Raw genomic sequence first — 18,132 nt, forward strand, 5'->3', positions numbered from 1 at the left:
TGGACCTTGGAGAATGACAGTGGATTACCGTAAGCTTAAGCAAGTGGTCACTCCAGTTGCAGCTGCTGTACCCGATGTGGTTTCATTGCCTGAGCAAATTAACACATCTCCTGGTACCTGGTATGCAGCCATTGTCTTGGCAAATGCCTTTTTCTCCATTCCTGTCCATAAGGCCCACCAGAAGCAATTTGCCTTCACCTGGCAAAGCCAGCAATGTACCTTTACTGTCCTCCCTCAGGGGTATATCAACTCTCCGGCTTTGTGTCATAATCTTATTTGGAGAGACCTTGATCGCTTCTTGCTTCTGCAAGATATCACACTGGTCCATTACATTGATGACATTACGGTGACTGGACTCAGTGAGCAAGAAGTAGCAAACACACTGGACTTATTGGCGGGACATTTGTGTGCCAGAGGATGGGAAATAAATCCGACTAAAATTCAGGGACCTTCTACCTCAATAAAATTTCTAGGGGTCCAGTGGTTTGGGGCCTGTTGAGATATTCCTAAGGTGAAGGATAAGTTGCTGCATTTGGACCCTCTTACAACCAAGAAAGAGGCACAATGCCTATTGGGCCTATATTGGATTTTGGAGGCGACACATTCCTCATTTGGGTGTGTTACTCTGGCCCATTTACCGAGTGACCGGAAAGGCTGCCAGTTTTGGGTGGGGTCCAGAACAGGAGAAGGCTCTGCAACAGGTCCAGGCTGCTGTGCAAGCTGCTCTGCCACTTGGGCCATATGACCCAGCAGATCCAATGGTGCTTGATGTATCAGTGGCAGACAGGGATGCTGTTTGGAGCCTCTGGCAGGCCCCCATAGGTGAATCACAGTGGAGGCCTCTAGGATTTTGGGGCAAGGCCCCGCCATCTTCTGCAGATAACTGTTCTCCTTTTGAGAGACAGCCCTTGGCCTGTTACTGGGCTTTGGTGGAAACTGAACGTTTGACTATGGGTCATGAAGTCACCCTGTGACCTGAACTGCCCCTCATGAACTGGGTGCTTTCCGACCCGTCTAGCCGTAAAGTAGGTCGTGCATAGCAGCATTCCGGCATCACAGAGAAGTGGTGTATAGGTGATTGGGCTCGAGCAGGTCCTGAAGGCACAAGTAAGTTTTACATGAGGAAGTGGCTCAAATGTCCATAGTCTCCACTCCTGCCACCCTGCCTGCTCTCCCCCAGCCTGCGCCAATGGCCTCATGGGGAGTTCCCTATGATCATTTGCTGTGGTTTGCCATGGTTACTACGGGACTGAACGAAGGACGATGAATGTAGAAATGAAAACAAAAAACAAAAGAAACTATTTTAAAGGAAGGGCAAGGGGAAAAAGAGGGCTCCCAGTTTCTAGTGAGCAAGGGCAGCCACCTGAGCTTCTACAGCCCTTCATATTGGGTAGAAAGAGCAGGGAGCAGGAGGCAACGATTGGTGAGCTCCTTAATTGATCACAGGTTCACATTATTGCTAACAGGCTTCATAGTTGCCTAATCACAAGAAACACTTGTGCCCGGGTCGTGACTGCTCTCAGCAGTCCTTCTAGGCAGCGTATGCAGTTTGTCTGTTCACCAACAACCTGCTTTTATGAGAACAGTTTGCTGTTTACTCGTGTAGCCTCCAGTGGTATACTGAGTTGATCGTGACCTTCATTCTTTCGGCAACAATCATTTGACAGAGGAAGAGAAGACTAGGACCTGGTTCACAGATGGTTCTGCATGATACGCAGACACCACCCAAAATTGGACAGCTGCGGCACTACAGCCCCTTTTTAGGACATCCCTGAAGGACAGCGGTGAAGGTAAATCTTCCCAGTGGGCAGAACTTGGAGCGGTGCACCTGGTTGTGCACTTTGCATGGGAGGAGAAATGGCCAGGTGTGTGATTATGTACTGATTCATGGGCCGTAGACTATGGTTTGGCTGGATGGTCAGGGACTTGGAAGAAGCATGATTGGAAAATTGGTGACAAAGAAATTTGGGGAAGAGGTATGTGGATGGACCTCTCCGAATGGTCAAAAACTGAAGATATCTGTATCTCCTGTGAGTGCTCACCAATGGGTGACCTCAGCAGAGGAGGATTTTAATAATCAAGTGGGTAGGATGACCTCTTCTGTGGACACCACTCAGCCTCTTTCCCCAGCCACCCATCATCGCCCAATGGGCCCATGAACAGAGTGGCCATGGTGGCAGGGATGGAGATTACACATGGAGATTCAGCAACATGGACCTCCACTCGCCAAGGCTGACCTGTCTACAGCCACTGCTGAGTGCCCAATCTGGCAGCAGCAGAGACTAACACTGAGCTTCAATATGGCACCATTCCTCAGGGTGATCAGCCAGCTACCCGGTGGCAGGTTGATTATATTGGACCTCTTCCATTATGGAAAGGGCAGAGGTTTGTCCTCACCGGAATAAGACACTTACTCCTGATGTGGGTTTGTCTATCCTGCACGCAGTGCTTCTGCCAAAACTACCATCCACAGACTCACGGAATGCCTCATCCACCATCATGGTGTTCCACACAGCATTGCCTCTGACCAAGGCACTCACTTTACAGCTACAGAAGTGTGGCAGTGGGCTCATGCTCATGGAATTCACTGGTCTTACCATGTTCTCCATCATCCTGAAGCAGCTGGATTGATAGAACGGGGGAATAGCCTTTCGAAGTCACAATTACAACACCAACTAGGTGACAATACTTTGCAGGGCTGGGGCAAAGTTCTCCAGAAGGCCATGTATGCTCTGAATCAGCATCCAATATATGATACTGTTTCTCCCTTAGCCAGGATTCACGGGTCCAGGAATCAAGGCACTGAAGTGGAAGTGGCACCACCATTTACCATCACCCCTAGTGATCCACTAGCAAAATGTTTGCTTCCTGTTCCCACGACATTATGTTCTGCTGGCCTAGAGGTCTTAGTTCCAGAGGGAGGAACGTTGCCACCAGGAGACATAACAACGATTCCAGAAGTTAAGATTGCCACCTGGACACTCTGGGCTCCTCCTACGTTTAAGTCAACAGGCTAAGAAGGAGTTACGGCGTTGGCTGGAGTGACTGACCCAGACTATTGAGATGAAATCAGTCTACAACTCCACAAAGGAGGTAAGTAAGAGTATGCATAGAATTACAAAAGATCCATTAGGGCGTCTATTAATATTACCATGCCCTGTGATTAAGGTTAATGGGAAACTACAACAGCCCAATCCAGGCAGGACTACAAATCACCCAGACACTTCAGGAATGAAGGTTTGGGTCGCTCCACCAGGAAAAAAAAAAACATGAACTGCTGAGGTGCTTGCTGAAGGCAAAGGGAAATGGTGGAAGGTGAAGGAGGAGCAAAGGCATCTCTTACGTGGTGGCAGGCAAAGAGCATGTGCAGGGAACTGCCCTTCATAAAACCAACAGATCTCATGAGACTTATTCACTCTCATGAGAACAGCACAGGAAAACCCCACCCCCACGATTGAATTACCTCCCACTGGATCCCTCCCATAACACATGAGGATTACGGGAGCTAATACTATTAATACAATTCAAGATGAGATTTGGGTGGGGACACAGCCGAACTGTATCAGGCATCCTATGGGCAGGCCAGAAGTGTTGGTCACCCCTTCCACCCATCCCTTACTGGCCAGAACTCACTCATACAGCCTTACCTGATGGGGGTGGGGGCGGGGGTGGGGGTGGGGGGGGGTGGCGGTACTGGGAAACATGGATGCACAAACGGGTGTGACCACAGGGTACAGTGCTTGCCACGCTCAGCTGACGTGTTTCTCTCCCACACACCAGGCCACTTGGAGATGCAAGACAAAGCAGCCCACCCCTGGTCACCATCATCCCCTTGGAATCCCCTTGGAAAACCCTGGATCATTTTGAAAGATGCTCGTGGATATCATCTCATTTGGGGGCTCATCACAATATCAAGGTAGAAGAGGAAGCTGAGACCAGTAAGATCACATGGTAGCTAAAGGTGGTGTGGCTAGTCAGGGACAGGTCCCTTGGCCACAGAGCCACTGGCGGGCGGCAATGCACTACGACCATGGGGTCTGGCAGAGATGGCAGTGTCCCTGGCCACAGTGTCCAGCAGCAGCATGGCAGCCGCAGTAGGGCTCTGTAGTCAGACAGGGGTGCTGCTGTGACCTGAGACTGTGGGCTCCTTTGAAGTTGGTGACACTGCCCCTCGTGTGGAGCCCAGCTGTGCTGTGGGGCCGAGCTATGGTGTCCTCCTGTCTCAGGATGTGACTCTGTTTTCACTGCCCACCAGCTCTCCAGCCTTCCCCTTGGTTCTTGCAGACCTGATTTGCTTCCAATCAACCCCTTCCTACTCAGTGGCCAGCCTATTTCTCCATTTGCAACCAGCAACCCTGGCTATAACTTCTGGGGAAACTTCTGGCTATAACTTCTGAGGCACAGAGCGGGGCAGGACCTTGCCCAGGGTCACAGAGCTCTCGGCCAGTCTGGGAGTGGCAGCCAGGCCACCTCCTCCTCCTGCAGGAAGCTTCCTCCACCTTTCAGCAGCCCTGGAGCCGCAAGGAGCAGGGAAGGGAGTTGTCTACCCTCCGGCATCCTGTGTGTTCCAGGCTGTGTGGGAGCAGGTGCAGCTGCCAGGCATGGCAGGATCCTGGGCCCGGGCCAGCACTCAGGAATGCAGCGGGGCCCTGCTCCTCCCTGTAGGGATGAGCAAGTGCCAGGCGCCCAGGGCAGCGGATGTGTCTGTGGCTACAGCCCCAACCGCCCCCGCCTCCGCACCGGCTGTCCCGGGCCAGCCCCTTGGGGGCCTGGGATGTGTGGGGAGCATGAATGGGGCTCTGTGGCCCAGCAACTGTTCTGCGGAAGGCGGCTGGTGGCTGCACAGGTGACTGCGGGGGTGGGTGGGGGATGCAAAGATCTGCTTCCCGGGCCTGGTGTCCCCCGACTTGCTTGGGGCCCTGACAAGACATCACCGAAGCATCAAAGCCAACCCTTGTGGCCCACCAGAGACCTGCCTCTTGGATCACAGGGGCAGTGGGGAGGGGCGCCCAGGACTCCCGATGCCTCTGAGCCCTGCTCTGAGGTCAGCCGATGTGGCTCAGTCCTGGCTGTGAGGCCTCACGCTGCCCTGATTCCGTTTCCTCCTCAGTACGAGGCAGACAGAGCCCAGCCTAGGGTGTGGATGGGATGAAATGAAGATGTCTCCTCCCTAACGGGACACCGTCTACCCCTTCCCTCTTCTCCCCCGAGAACCGTCAGCCCCGTGAGGACGGGCTCTAGGGTAGGGCATGTGGATGGAGCTTCACTGTTTGTCCAGGTGCTTATTTTCTAGGGTGCCATCACCCCTCCCCACTGCTGATCCCGTATCTGCTGGGTGTCCCCAACCCCAGGGTGGTGGAGGCCGTCTCTGGGATGGGGCTGACACCCAAGGCACGGACCTGCCAGGTCCCGCAAAGCACATGGCCTTTCTCCAGAAGAACCTGGGTGTGACATCTAATGCCCAGGCCAGAGCTTGGGGACAGCTGGACTGGAGCCACAGGGTCAAGGAGGGGGAGTCCAGAAACGCCAAGTCCACCCAGCTGGGAGGGCTGCTGGCGGGTCCCTTACAAAGCAGGCAGCTCCTCTGCCCATCGGAGCTGGCTGGCCTAACCAGGGCCTGCTCTTGCCTGGGGATGGGGACAGAAGAGGTGGAGACCTGGGGCCCCGAGGCGGCACTGTGGGTCCTGGACCTGCCCACCCGCACTGGGGTCCCTGCAGCCTTTTAATGGGAACAGAAATGGAGGAAGAGACAGAAGCTGCCAGGGGCTCCCCGACCCCCTACTGCCTGCCTGGGGAGGGGTCACCTCAGCGTGGGGGAAGCCTGGGGACGTGAAAGCATCCTAGGCCTGGGCTGCCTGTGGCCAGTCTGTTGTTGGGGTGTCTGGTGACCCCTGGGGCAGTGGGAGGGGCAGGTGCCAGTCTGGGAAGCCGGATTGTTTGAAGACCAACTTTAAAGTTGGGAGCAGTGCCCAGAGCGGGGCGGATGTCTGCTGGGTGGTTTTCTCCGCTTTTTGAAAAAGAAGACCCCGCCGGCCCCACCCGAGGCGCTGGTCTGAGCGTCTGAGCCCAGATGGTGCGCTTGCTCCAGAGGGCGGGCGGCTCCGGTGGCCGCCGCGGGACGGTGGGGCCAGAGGGGCCCGTGGGGGTGGGGGAGCCGCCCGCAGGAGAAGGGGCCCCGCCCGCGCCGGCCCTGGAGTCGCCGGTGTCGCCGCCCTGCCCGCGGGCCCGCCCTCCTGGCCCAGCCCAGGGCCCTGGGAGCTATTTTGAAAGTGACCCTGGGCTGGGGCGCCGGGGCGAGCGCGGCGGCGCGGAACCATGACAGAAGATGACCGAGGCGGCGCTGGTGGAGGGCCAGGTCAAGCTGCGGGACGGCAAGAAGGTCGGGGCGCGTCGGGGGCGCGGGGGGGCGCGGGCGCGGGCGGCGGCTCACGCTCCCCCCTGTCCCCTCAGTGGAAGAGTAGGTGGCTGGTGCTGCGCAAGCCATCGCCCGTGGCAGGTGAGCGGGGCGCGCGGGGGACGGTGGGCGCGGGGGGCCTAGTGACACGGGTTACCGAGGCCCGGGGCAGTAATGCCAGCTTGCCAGAAATCGCCGCCGCTGTCACCACGCCGGGAAACCCGAGAGCCCCGCGCGGATCCGGACCCCAGGGCGCCCCTGGGAACGCAGGTGGGGGCCCCGGACGGAAGAACCCTCTTTCCAGCAGGGCAGACTGAGGCCCGAGGGGCTGCCTGGTGGCCCTGTAGGTGGAGGGGACGCAGGCCCTGAGCCCCCCAGCAGAGCAGCAAGGGGGCCCCCAGAAGCAAAGCCCCACATGCCTGAGGGTTGAGCTGTGCTTGTGGAAACGCTCAGAGCAGGGCCCCGGAACCCAGCCTCCAGGGGTGCTGCGTGGGTGAGCCCTGACCCTGGGCCCCTCCCAGGCAGAGGAGAGGCTGGGCTGCGGTGGGGCAGGGCAGAGTGACTGCCACATTGTTGGGGGAACAGTCCTCTGGGAGGAGGCAGGGGTCCCCCGCAGTCCCCACCCTGAGCCAGCACCCCAGCTTGGGGAGGGCCAGCACGGAGGCCCCAGGTCTGGCAGCCCAGGCCGCCTACAGCGCTGGGCCTGTAGGGAGGGCTTAGCCGGGCCTGCAGCTGCTCCAGAGGACAGGTGCGGCAGAGCCGGCCAGGCCCCGGTCTGGGTGGGATGCTCGGCCTGTGTGCATGGGGGGCTGTATGCCAGGGGGCTGCCAGAGCGCCCTCCAGGACGGGTGTCTGTGGCTCCCAGGGAGGGTGTGGGGCAGGGCTCCCTCCTGCGTCCCCTCTGCAGGGCCTCAGGTGGTCCTGGAGGAAGGCACTTCCTGCCTGCGTCCGCCTCCCCTTGCAGGACCTGGGCTGCACGCTGGTCACTTCTCCACTCAGCCCTCCATGCCCAGACCTCCTGCCTGGAGCTATGGGAGCACCAACAGAGCCTGGGAGGGCATCTTTGTCCTCCAGGGCTGCAGGGGACCTGGTATAGGAAGGGGTGGGGTCTGGGCAGAGTGAGAGGTCCTACCAGGCTGGGGCGGATGACAGACTTTCGTCAGCTGTGGCTGGGCCGGGGCTGTGGTGGGGCAGGTGATGCTTGGTGGATGGTGCTGGGCTGGAGCTGGTGCAGACCCTCCAGAGAGGCCGCAGCCCAGGAAGGCACCTGGGACAGCAGCCCCCCAAGAGGAGTGTCGGGGGAGAGGTCTTTGTCCCTCTTGGAGGGCTTTTCTTTCTGGATCAGACAGTCCCAGGAGGCAGGGCCTGCCAGCCTCAAGAGGGTGTGCTCCCCGGGCCGGTGAGTGCCTGAGTGGAGTGACAGGAGTTTGCAATGGGTCCCCCAGGTGGGACAATCTGTGAGTCTGTAGGTGAGCGTGGTGGTTCCCGAGCGTCTGCTGGGTTATCCCATATCCCGCGCAGTTGAGATCTGCAGCCTTGTGGGGCTGGCGTGGGAGGTGATGTGGGGTAGTGGAAGGTGCCCTGCCCCCTCTGGGTGGATGTTCATTCCGAGCCTTGCGGCCAGGTGTCCCTAGCACCCACTGACTCACTGGCCTGGGACCCGTTGCTTTGGACACCTGCTTTCTGTGTTGGTCACTCCAGCAGCCCAGGGTTGAAACTGACACCCTGTGGGGTTGCCCAGAGGTCGGTCAGATGAGGCGATGGGACAGAGCGGAGTTCTCACGCCCACCTCCCCATGCTGACCAGGCCAGCCTGGCACCTCCTCTCTGCTCAGAGGCCCTGATGCCTCTTCCCCGGCCCCTCATAAGCCTCCCTGGATGCCGCCCCCTTTGCCTTCACCCAGCTGCCTTCCCACTCAGCGCTGGAGAACACCTCCCTTGTGGATGGGCCCGGCGTGGGGGGAGCAGGCCCCAGCCCTGGAGGAGCAGACAGCACAGACCCTGCGCTCCTGGTGTGAGGGAGAGAGGAAGGGTCCCGTCTGCGTCCTTGTAAGACAGGCAGGGTTCTTTTTGTTACCAGCGGTGATTTCCTTCTGGGAAGGGCCCAGATGTGCACCTTTTCCACTGGCACCTTTCTCCTCCTTGCGTTTTTCTCAATCATGAGCACGTCTTTTCTCTTATGGCAAAAGTTAGCGAATGAAAGGGAAACACCTTTTATGAAAGGGCTGCTCAGCCGCAGTGCCCGGCGTGGCCAGTGGACATCGGGCTGTCTGCCTCGGTGGGGGACTGCAGTGGGACCACGTTCCTCGAGGTCTCCACCGCGTCCTGATTGCAGAATGCGTGTCTGCGTCCCCTCTCTGGGCAGGGCCCCGGGGGAGGAGGGTGGTCTGTGTCCAGTTGTGGCCCAGGACTCACTGCTGGTGGCCCTGCATGCTGGTGCCTGGCCCAGCCCCTCTCTTCCTCCCTGCTGGTGCGGCGGCTGGGGGTGGTGAGGAAAGTGTTCTTGACATCCTGTGGAGGGTGTGGCCCCGGGCCAGACGCTTGAGGGGGCCCGCTTTCCACAGGGGCTGCCCCTGGGGGCTTCATCCAGCTCAGAAAAGCCACCGGGAGGGCCAGAGTCCTGGAGCTGGCAGGGTCTTGGAGTCACCATGGGGGGGAAGCTGAGGCACAAAAACCCAAGGGATCTGGCCCAAGACATGGACTCCTGGGCAGAGCCCAGTTCCCCCCAACCAGCCCAAACCTTGCCCCCCACAGTTGGCTGGAAGTTCCGCGCCTGCCCCAGGCTGACGGCTGGGTGCTTGCTTAGTCTCCCCTATCCCTGCTCTCGGTTCTAATGCTGAGTTCCCGGAGGGCAGGGTCCCCATTTCCGCATTGCCCTCAAAGGCAGCCTGGTGGGACTGAGCCCAGCCTGCAGGAGGGACCCCACGGAGAGACAGCGCAGGAGCCGGGAGCCCCCTGGCAGGTGCCCTGTGAGCCCCGGAGCTGCCCCACCGCTAGTGCTGCGCTGGGGCCCTGCCCTCCACAGCTCCTCTGCTAACGAGGGGCTGGGGGTGGAAACTGGGTCGGCCCTTCCTGAGCAGAGCCTCCTGGTGGTGGATTTCCTGTGCCTCTGGCTCCTTCCCCAAGGGACTGGGGCTGACATCCCAGCTCGGGGCTGAAGACTGGGTGTGGGTGGTGGCCAGTTATCCTCTCCCCATAGAAACATCAAGAACAGGGCGACCTTCCCTCAGCCCCAGCGTCAGGACAGGGAATCAGAGAGCTGGGGTTCAGCTCTCAGCTCCACGTGTGGGAGCGGTGACCTGGGACGGCTGCTTCCCCGCCTCGTCCACTCACAGGGCTCTTGAGGGCGATGGAGAGGTGGGCGTGAGGGCCCGGCCCTGGCATCCAGAGCCTCATCCTGGGCTGCCCCTGGTGATGTCTGTGGTCTGGGGGCCCCACCTGCACCACACCTCCAACACCTGTGCCGGGCAGGGGCACCCTCATGTGTTTTCTTCCCTTACCAGATTGTGAATGGGTCCGGGGCTAGGCACTGGATCTTGGTCTCGTGTGTCCTGGCTGTGGCCTGGCCCGAGGAGGCACCAGCAGGCCAGCCTGGTCGATGGCCGCCCCCCTCGCTCCTGCCCAGCTTCTGGGGGCGGCTCCAGGCTGCTGCACCCCCAGCAGGGTCCCGTCAGGCGGCTACCACCTGCGTTGCTAAGGGCACAGCCTCAAGGTCACTGTGACCTCCAAGGGCTGTCCCACAGCCGCTTCTGCGGACTCCCATCGTGTTCAGTGTGGGCGGGGACTCCCCCACTGCGTCCCCGGCCCACACACGCCCCCGCCTTCCCTGGGCCACCACGCCTGCTCGCTTCATCTTCCCTGCAGCTTATCCCCCTCCTCCTTCTTCCCTCCCACCCTCCCCGGCTCTCCGCCCTGGCTGTAAGGCCTTCCGTGTGCTCATGACTCCACGGTTATTTTTACATCTCCAGACGCCCGCGTCCAACTGCCTGTGTGCATCGCCGCCCGGTGTCTGGTGGGCTTCTCAGCCTCACGTGTCCAGGAAAGACCCCCCCACCCCAGTCCCCACCCCAGAAGGGTCCCCAGGCATCCCTCCCCCACCCAAGTCCCAGGGCTCATCCTGGATTCCTCGTTTCCCTGTGGCTGTGGAGGTAAATGCCGGGGGAGCATGTGTGCACGTGCGTGTGTGAGAGGATGTACATGTGCACCTGTACACACCGTGGGAGTGTGTGCATGTATGAGCAAGTGTGAGCATTTGGGTATGTAAGAGTGAATGTGTGTGTGCGCGCTTGTGTGGCTGTCTTAGCTCAGGTGGCTCTTAGCGAATGCCACAGCCTGGGCGGCTCAGACAACAGTCAGTCATTGCTCACAGTTCTGGGGGCTGGAGGTCCAAGATCAAGGCAGCCTGGGTGTCTGGTGAGGATCCGCGTCCTGGGTGTCTCGTGAGGACCATGTCCTGCTGCATAGGTGGCGCTTTCTCTGTCCTTATATGGTGTAGGGGGAGGAAGCGCCCTGGGGTACCCTCATCAGGCACTGGTCCCATTCTTGAGGCTCCACCCTGTTGACCTCATCGCCTCCCAAAGGCCCCACCACCTAACCCATTGCCTTGGGGGAGAAGATTTCAACACCGGAATTTCAGATTCAGACCCCAGCACTGAGTGCATGAGTGCACGTTTCTGTGTGTGTGCACACAAGCATGAGTGCAAGTGCATGTCTGTGTCCACGTATGTGTGTGCATGCATGTGAATACCTGTGTGTTGGGGTGTGTGTGCAAGTGTGTGTGCACTTCCGTGTGACTACCTGTGTGTGTGCACTTCCGTGACTGTGTGTGTGCAAGTGTGTGTACACTTCCGTGTGACTACCTGTGTGTGCAAGTGTGTGCACTTCCGTGACTACCTGTGTGTGTGTACAAGTGTGTGTGCACTTCCGTGTGACTCCTGTGTGTGTGTGCAAGTGTGTGTGCATGTGAATACCTGTGTGGGTGTGTGTGCAAGTGTGTGTGCGCGCACGCATGTGAATAACTGTGGGTGTGTGTGTGTGCAAGTGTGTGTGTGCACGTACATGTGACTACCTGTGTGTGTGCGTGCATGCAAGTCTGTGCATGTGCATGTGAATACCTGTATGTGTGTGTGTGGGGGGTGTGTGTGCAAGTGAGTGTGCGTGTGCATGTAAATGTGTGTGGGGGGGTGTGTGCACGCAAGTGTGTGTGCATGTGAATACCTGTGTGTGGGTGTGTCCACGTGTGTGTGTGCGTGCGTGTGCATGTGAATGTGTGTGTGTGGGGTGTGTGTGTGTGTCCACGTGTGTGTGCGCATGTGAATGTGTGTGTGCATGCATGTGAATACCTGTGAGAGTGTGCATGTGCAAGTGTGCACATGCATACGAATACCTGTGTGCAAGTGTGTGTGTGTGAGCTCAAATGCCTGTGTGCATGTGTCTGTGCATGCAAGTGTGTGCCGGTGTCTGGGTATGCATCAGTGTGTGTGCCTGTGTGTGAATGTACGTGTACAAGTGTGTGCCTGTGTGTGCATGTATGCGTGTGCCTGTGGCATGTATGAGATGTATGTGTGTGTGCCTGTGTGTGCGTGTATGTGTGTGACTGAGTGTATGAGTGTGAATGTGCCTGTGTGAGTGTTCATGTTTGAATGTGTGCTTGTGTGTGAGTGTGCATGTATGGGCGTGTGCATGACTGAGTGTGCATGTGCCTGTGTGTGAGTGCATGTGTGCGCCTGTGTATGTGAGCCCATGTGTGTGTGTGTCTGTGTGCGTGTATGAGTGTGTGTTCCGTGAGTGTGCGTGTGTGCCTGTGTGTGTCCGTGTATGAGTGTGTGCGTCTGTGTGTGCGTGTATGTGTGTGTCTGTGTGTATGAGTGTGTGTGTGTGCCTGTATGTGTGCATGTATGAGTGTGTGTGCTTGTGTGTGTGCCTGTGTGTATGAATGTGCATGTATGAGTGTGTGCATGTCTGTGCATGTATGAGTGTGTGTGCTTGTGTGTGTGCCTGTGTGTATGAATGTGCATGTATGAGTGTGTGCATGTCTGTGCATGTATGAGTGTGTGTGTGCGTGTGTGCCTGCTTGCTCCACATTGGTCTCCGTGCCTTGATTGGCCTCTCCTGGTGCCTCTTCATCGTTTGTCTCCTTTCACCCTCATGACCCGGTGCCCTCCACCCAACCCAGTGCCGCTCACCAGAGCCCCGGGGACCCTCCAAGTCCTGCAAAAGCCTTCCCTGGCCAGGTTGCAGCCAATGCCCAAGGGTGAGGAGCAGCCAGAAGGTGGGTGGGCAGGGCTGACGGTGGCTCCTCAGCCGCCGGCTGAGAGACCCCCAAGTGCCCAGGCCTCCTGGGAGGGTGTGGCTGGGGCCCTCTGGACCTGCTCCCTGGGGAGCTGGCCGGTGGCCATCCGCTCCTGAGTACCTCAGCCCCACGTCTCACCGGCTGTGTCCCAGGGAGAGCCGCTGCGTCCTGGGGCTCTGGTGTCCAGGCCTTTACCCGGCTTGGTCTCAGCCCTGGGCCTGGAGCTGGTGCCAGTTCCTGCAGCGCTTTGCCCCCTGGCACTCCCCAAGAGATGCGCTTTAAAAACAGGATCGATTTATTGTCTGTGATGAGGAGAGGGCAGCCTGAGCATGAGGGGGTGGGCGTCAGCTGCCGGAGAAGCTTCCGCCAGGCAGGAGGGGCGAGCGGGCCCCCAGCTCTGACCTCTCCGCTTCTGTTCATGTTTGAAAATGAAATCGGTGGTTTGGGTGGTCGTCAGTTTCCTGTGGCCGACAGAATAAAGCACCACAGCTGGGCCTTCAAACTACGAGAATTCGCCCTCTCAGTCCTGGGAGTCAGAGCTCTGCAGTTGAGGGGGCTGTAGGGCCATGCTCCCTCCAAGCTTCCCAGAGGGGCTCCTTCCTGCCTCTCCCAGCTCCTGCTGGACACAGGTGTCCCTTGGCTGTGGCTGCAGCACTCCAGTCCCTGCCTCTGTCCCCATTCAGGTGACCTTCCCTGTGTCTGCGCCTCCTGTTCTGCCCCTTACAAGGACACTTGCTGCTGTGCTCAGATAATCCAGGATCCTGAACTCGATTACATACGCAGAAACCCTGTTCCCAAATAAGAACATACAGGTTCTGGGGTCGGGAGTGGACACGTCTTCCTGGGGGCCACACTCAGCCCCTGCACGTAAGCACTCCTGGATTCTCAGGCGTTCCCAAGGTGCAGGGTGTGAGTCTGCAGTTGTAGACAGAGTCCAGAAAAATCAGACAGGCTGAGGGGTGGCGTCTGTGAATCAGAAAAAGGTCAGAGGGTCAAGCGTGGGTTCAGCATGCGCCCCACCACCAGCTTTGCAGAGGTAGACGTCTAGGGTGGGGCTGGCTGGCTTGTGGAAGGTGTGAGAAGCCATCGTGGTAAATTCAACTCTTGGCCAGGAATCGGCTCACTGTGGTCTCTGGGCCAAATCCTGCCGGAACCTGTTTTTATAAATAAAGTTTTATTGGCTCGCAGCCATTCCCACACGTGTCATCTGTGGCTGCTTTCCAGCTAAGTATTGTAAAGGAGACTTTAAGCTCAATCAAGCCAAAAGGGTGATGTCGGGCTCTTTACAGGCAAGCTCCTGACCCCAGTCCTGACTGTATTATTGGGAATGTAACTTGTTGAACAGAGGAGGAGCTGGTTGTCAACAGGTGCCGGAGCTGTCTGCCAGGGTGTGGCCGAGGTTCCACCACCACAGAGCAGTCACAGGTGAGGAAAGGTCCCTGCCTGGCTTCTGGGCGATCAGCCCACCAAGGCTCCGAGGAAGCTGAGGCTCTTGAGGTGGAAGGTGGTGGATGGTTGGCCAGTGTGTGCCTCTTGCTGAGCACTGAGGGTGAGCCACGGGTCACCTGGTCCCTCTGTGCATGGGCAGCCAGATTGCAGGGAAGCCAGCCTGGCCTTACAGCTGGTAATGCAGACAGATGTGTAGCTGAATATGCAAGCATGTATTGAGTGCTTACTGCACGCAGGGCCTCCACACCTTCCTGCAGATGGTCCTTACGGCATTGCTGCAGGAGGGGGTGCCACTGTCCCCAGGTCACAGATGAGGACACTGAGGCCAAGAGCCCAAGGCCATGCAGCTGGGAGGTCAGAGCAGGGATTCCCAGGGGGCTTGCCCCTTAGGGGAGGGGAGTGAAGGGGTGGTCTGTGTGGTGTGTGATTATCGTCAGTGGAAGTTTCTGCCACTCTCCACATGGGTGTGGCTGAGCTTTTTAGGGTCCCCCGAGGCAGAGGTGGCCCGGGCCCCTGCAGCGATCTCACAACACACTTCAACTGCAGAGGGTGGAGGCTGCGGGCTGTCCTCTGGCTCAAGCGGCCCTGGGGCCCCTGTCCTGCGCGGAGCCACCCCCGTGTTCATGCTGTTCCCACACACCGTCATTTCTTGGGTGCTCTGGTGATGCATTTGGGGGACATTGCTGTTATGGTGAATTTCGATTACGCCGCTGTGTTTGATTTCTCTCTCGGGGCCGGGCGTCCTGCTTCCTGCCTTGGAGTTTCCAGAGGGGGCCAGGAGATTGTCTGGAAAGCCTCAGCTGGGCAGGCGGAGTTCTGTAGGTGTGGGAATGAGGGGGCTTCTTTCTCAAATTGGGAATGCCTAGCTTTTTTCTAGCTGTAAACGTTTCAGACACTGTGGACAGATCCTCCAATGGGAAGTGAACGCCCTGTCGCCGTGCCCACACCGCGCCTTGCTTTTGTGAATCAAGTTTCCTGGCGTGCCGCTGCGCCCATGGGTCTACACACGGTCTGAGGCTGCTTTCACGCAGCAAGGGTGGCGGTGCTGAGTAGTGGCCGCAGAGCCCGTGTGGCCCTGAAAGCTGCATGCTTGCCCTCTGGCCCCTTGCAGAGGAAGCTTGCTGACCGCTGGCCCCTGTGGTCACAAGGCCCCCTGGCTCTGCGGGCTGTGGCCATGTGGCCTGGGGAGGTGGGCACGGCTGGGGAGGGAGGCTGAGCACCATGTCTGCTCTGGACTCCATTGCAAAAATGAGTGTCTGAGTCAAATTCATTTGGGATTTTGATTCTCACGTGGCTTTGCGGGGCCTGTGTGAAGAGTGAGCACCTGCTTTTCAGAGCTTCAGATGACACGTCATTCTGCAATCCTCTTCGGGGACATTCTCCCCCATCCCTTCCTACATGCTCACAGGGATTTGGGGTGTTTGCATGAGGTCCCAAAACCTACACCCTTGCCGAAGCCGGGTATCCTGGAGCCCAGCTGCCGGGTCCTAGGTGGGAGGAGGCCTGGTCGTCAAGCCTGGAGCCGTGCCGGGAGGGCCGGGAGTGTTCCTGCGCCATCCTCTGCTCTCTCGGGCAGACCTGCTGCCCCCGCCATTCACAGGAGTGTCCCCGGGCCAGGTGGTTCGCCCAAGGCCACACAGGGACTGTGCTGTGCTGGGTTTGAGCTGCGCCTGGTGGAGTGGACGGCACCCGCCGGTTGTGATAGTGATAGTGACGTTGTGGTGATAGTGACGTTGGAAAATGGGAAGGTGGGGGTGGGGATGGGGACCCAAGTTGCCCTGGAGGGTCCGGGAGGCAGAACACAGGCAGGTCCCCAGCAGCTGAGGAAGAGACCAGGGCCTGCTGCGCTGGCCAGTGGCCGGGTGGATGGGGGTGGGACCCAAGACTCATTGACCTCCCCCACTCCCTGGGGCTGAAGCTCAGCCACACCCTGGGAACTAAAGGAACCAGGAGGGGCGGTGGGTCTCGAGGCGGCAGGGAGCAGGCTGGCAGAACCAGGGCAGGAGGCCACAGCCACCGGGCAGGCCCCACGCTGGGCCCCCAAGCCCCTGACCACAGATCCTGCAGCCCTCAGTGTGGCCCAGGGGGCTCCAGGGCCTCGGACAGGGCGAATCTGCTGGTGAAGGTCCAGAGCCCAGTCATGGGAGCCAGCGCGGGGGGCCGGGCACAGACATGAATATTCTGAGTTTGTTTCTGCTCTTGCGGCCTGTGGGTCTTGCAAGGGGATGGGATTGCCCCATTTTGTATGCCAGGAGTCGAAGCCTTGGTATGGCTGAGTGGCTGGCTTGAGGTCATGACCCCAGCCCGGGTCTCTGCACTGTCACGGCCTCCCTGGGGACGCCAAGGGCGCGGGCAGGCAGTGCTGGCTGGCGTCCCTGACGGCCGCGCTCCTTGCAGACTGCCTGCTGATGCTGGTCTACAAGGACAAGTCGGAGCGCACCAAGGGCCTGCGGGAGCGCAGCAGCCTGACGCTAGAGGACATCTGCGGGCTGGAGCCCGGCCTGCCCTACGAGGGCCTGGCCCACACGCTGGCCATTGTCTGCCTGTCCCAGGCCATCATGCTGGGCTTCGACAGCCACGAGGCCATGTGTGCGTGGGATGCCCGGATCCGCTATGCGCTCGGCGAGGGTGAGTGACGGGGGCCGGGGCCGGGTGGGGGCTCCCTGCTCAGGTGTGCCGGGGCCCCTCACCAACGTGGGCTGTAGAGGCGGGGGCGGCTTCAGGGAACGATGCAGGAAGAAGGGACATTCATGGGTGCCTTAGGGTGGACTGAGCTCCAGCCTGGGGGTGCCCATGAGGGTTTGGGAGGGGGAGTCTGCTGCGCTATGGTGTCCTTAGAGCTCCCTAGCCTGACCGTTAGTTACAACTGGAGCCTTTAACCCAAGCTGGTGGCCTTTGGAGGGACGTGGCCTCCCAAAGCCCTGTCCTTTGCTTCCTACACTGGACAGTGGAGCCCAGCGCCTGGGTAGGAAGGAGAGCCCCAGGCTGGGCGGTCCCACCCCAGCTTCCCCACACAGGATGGGAGGGAGGGGAGGGAATAGAGGGAGGGGAAGGGAGTGCTGTCCTGCGGAACTGGCCCTGGAAGAGGTGGATCCTCAGTCCCAGCCCTGCAGGGGCTTCAAATGGGTGCCTGGGGGCCTCTAGGGGCTGAGCTGCCCTGGGGCTGTGAGCAGAGGTGGGTGGGGATGGGGCCCTGGGCACTTAGCGGCAGAGCAAGCATAATCCTGCATCTCCTAAGAAACCAAAATCAGTGCCAAAAAACCTGTAATGAGCAAAACAGTAAAATGTCCACCGTGTCGAGTCCTGGTCCTATACTGGCACCCACCCAATAATCCCAGGAGCCTCAGCTGTCCTCGCTTTAAAAACTTGCTATTTTAGGCCAGGCGCGGTGGCTCATACCTGTGATTCCAGCACTTTGGGAGGCTGAGGTGGGCGGATCACCTGAGCCCAGGAGATAGAGACCAGACCACCCTGGGCAACGTGGCGAAACCTTGTCTCTACTAAAAATACAAAAATGATGGCCAGGTGCAGTGGCTCATGCCTGTAAACCTTGCGCTTTGGGAGGCCAAGGTGGGCAGATCACCTGAGGTCAGGAGTTCGAGCCCAGCCTGGCCAACATAGTGAAACCCCGTCTCTACTAAAAATAGAAAAATTAGCCTGGTGTGGTGGTGGGCACATGTAATCCCAGCTACTCAGTAGGCTGAGACAGGAGAATCGCTTGCACCTGGGAGGCGGAGTTTGCAATGAGCTGAGATCACGCCATTGCACTCTAGCCTGGGCAACAAGAGTAAGACTCCATCTCAAAGAAAAAAGAGCCGGGAGGTGGAGGTTGCGGTGACCTGAAGTTGTGCCACTGCCCTTCAGCCTGGGCGACAGAGTGAGACCCTGTCTCAAAAAAACACAAAAAAACTTGCTATTTTGATCAGCATGGACTCTGCATAACTTTACTTTTTAAAATATTGATTAAAATATCCTGGCCCTTGATGGCTGAGTTCTTT

At 58.8% G+C, this 18,132-nt stretch overlaps 1 protein-coding gene across 2 annotated transcripts in view; it reads left to right on the forward strand.

Moving 5' to 3' along the window:
* Positions 1–6,145: 6,145 nt before the first annotated feature.
* Positions 6,146–18,132, forward strand: part of DOK7 (docking protein 7) — a 38,149-nt gene continuing 26,162 nt past the window's right edge. For both annotated transcript variants that reach the window (XM_054484333.2, XM_054484335.2), the window contains exons 1-3: positions 6,146–6,379; positions 6,451–6,496; positions 16,532–16,762. In XM_054484333.2, coding sequence (XP_054340308.1) covers positions 6,326–6,379; positions 6,451–6,496; positions 16,532–16,762 — 331 coding nt within the window. In that variant the 5' untranslated portion in view covers positions 6,146–6,325. The remainder of the gene's footprint in view (positions 6,380–6,450; positions 6,497–16,531; positions 16,763–18,132) is intronic.

Source organism: Pongo pygmaeus, chromosome 3 (genome assembly GCF_028885625.2).
Source record: "Pongo pygmaeus isolate AG05252 chromosome 3, NHGRI_mPonPyg2-v2.0_pri, whole genome shotgun sequence".
In the NCBI taxonomy this organism is placed as follows: Eukaryota; Metazoa; Chordata; class Mammalia; order Primates; family Hominidae; genus Pongo; species Pongo pygmaeus.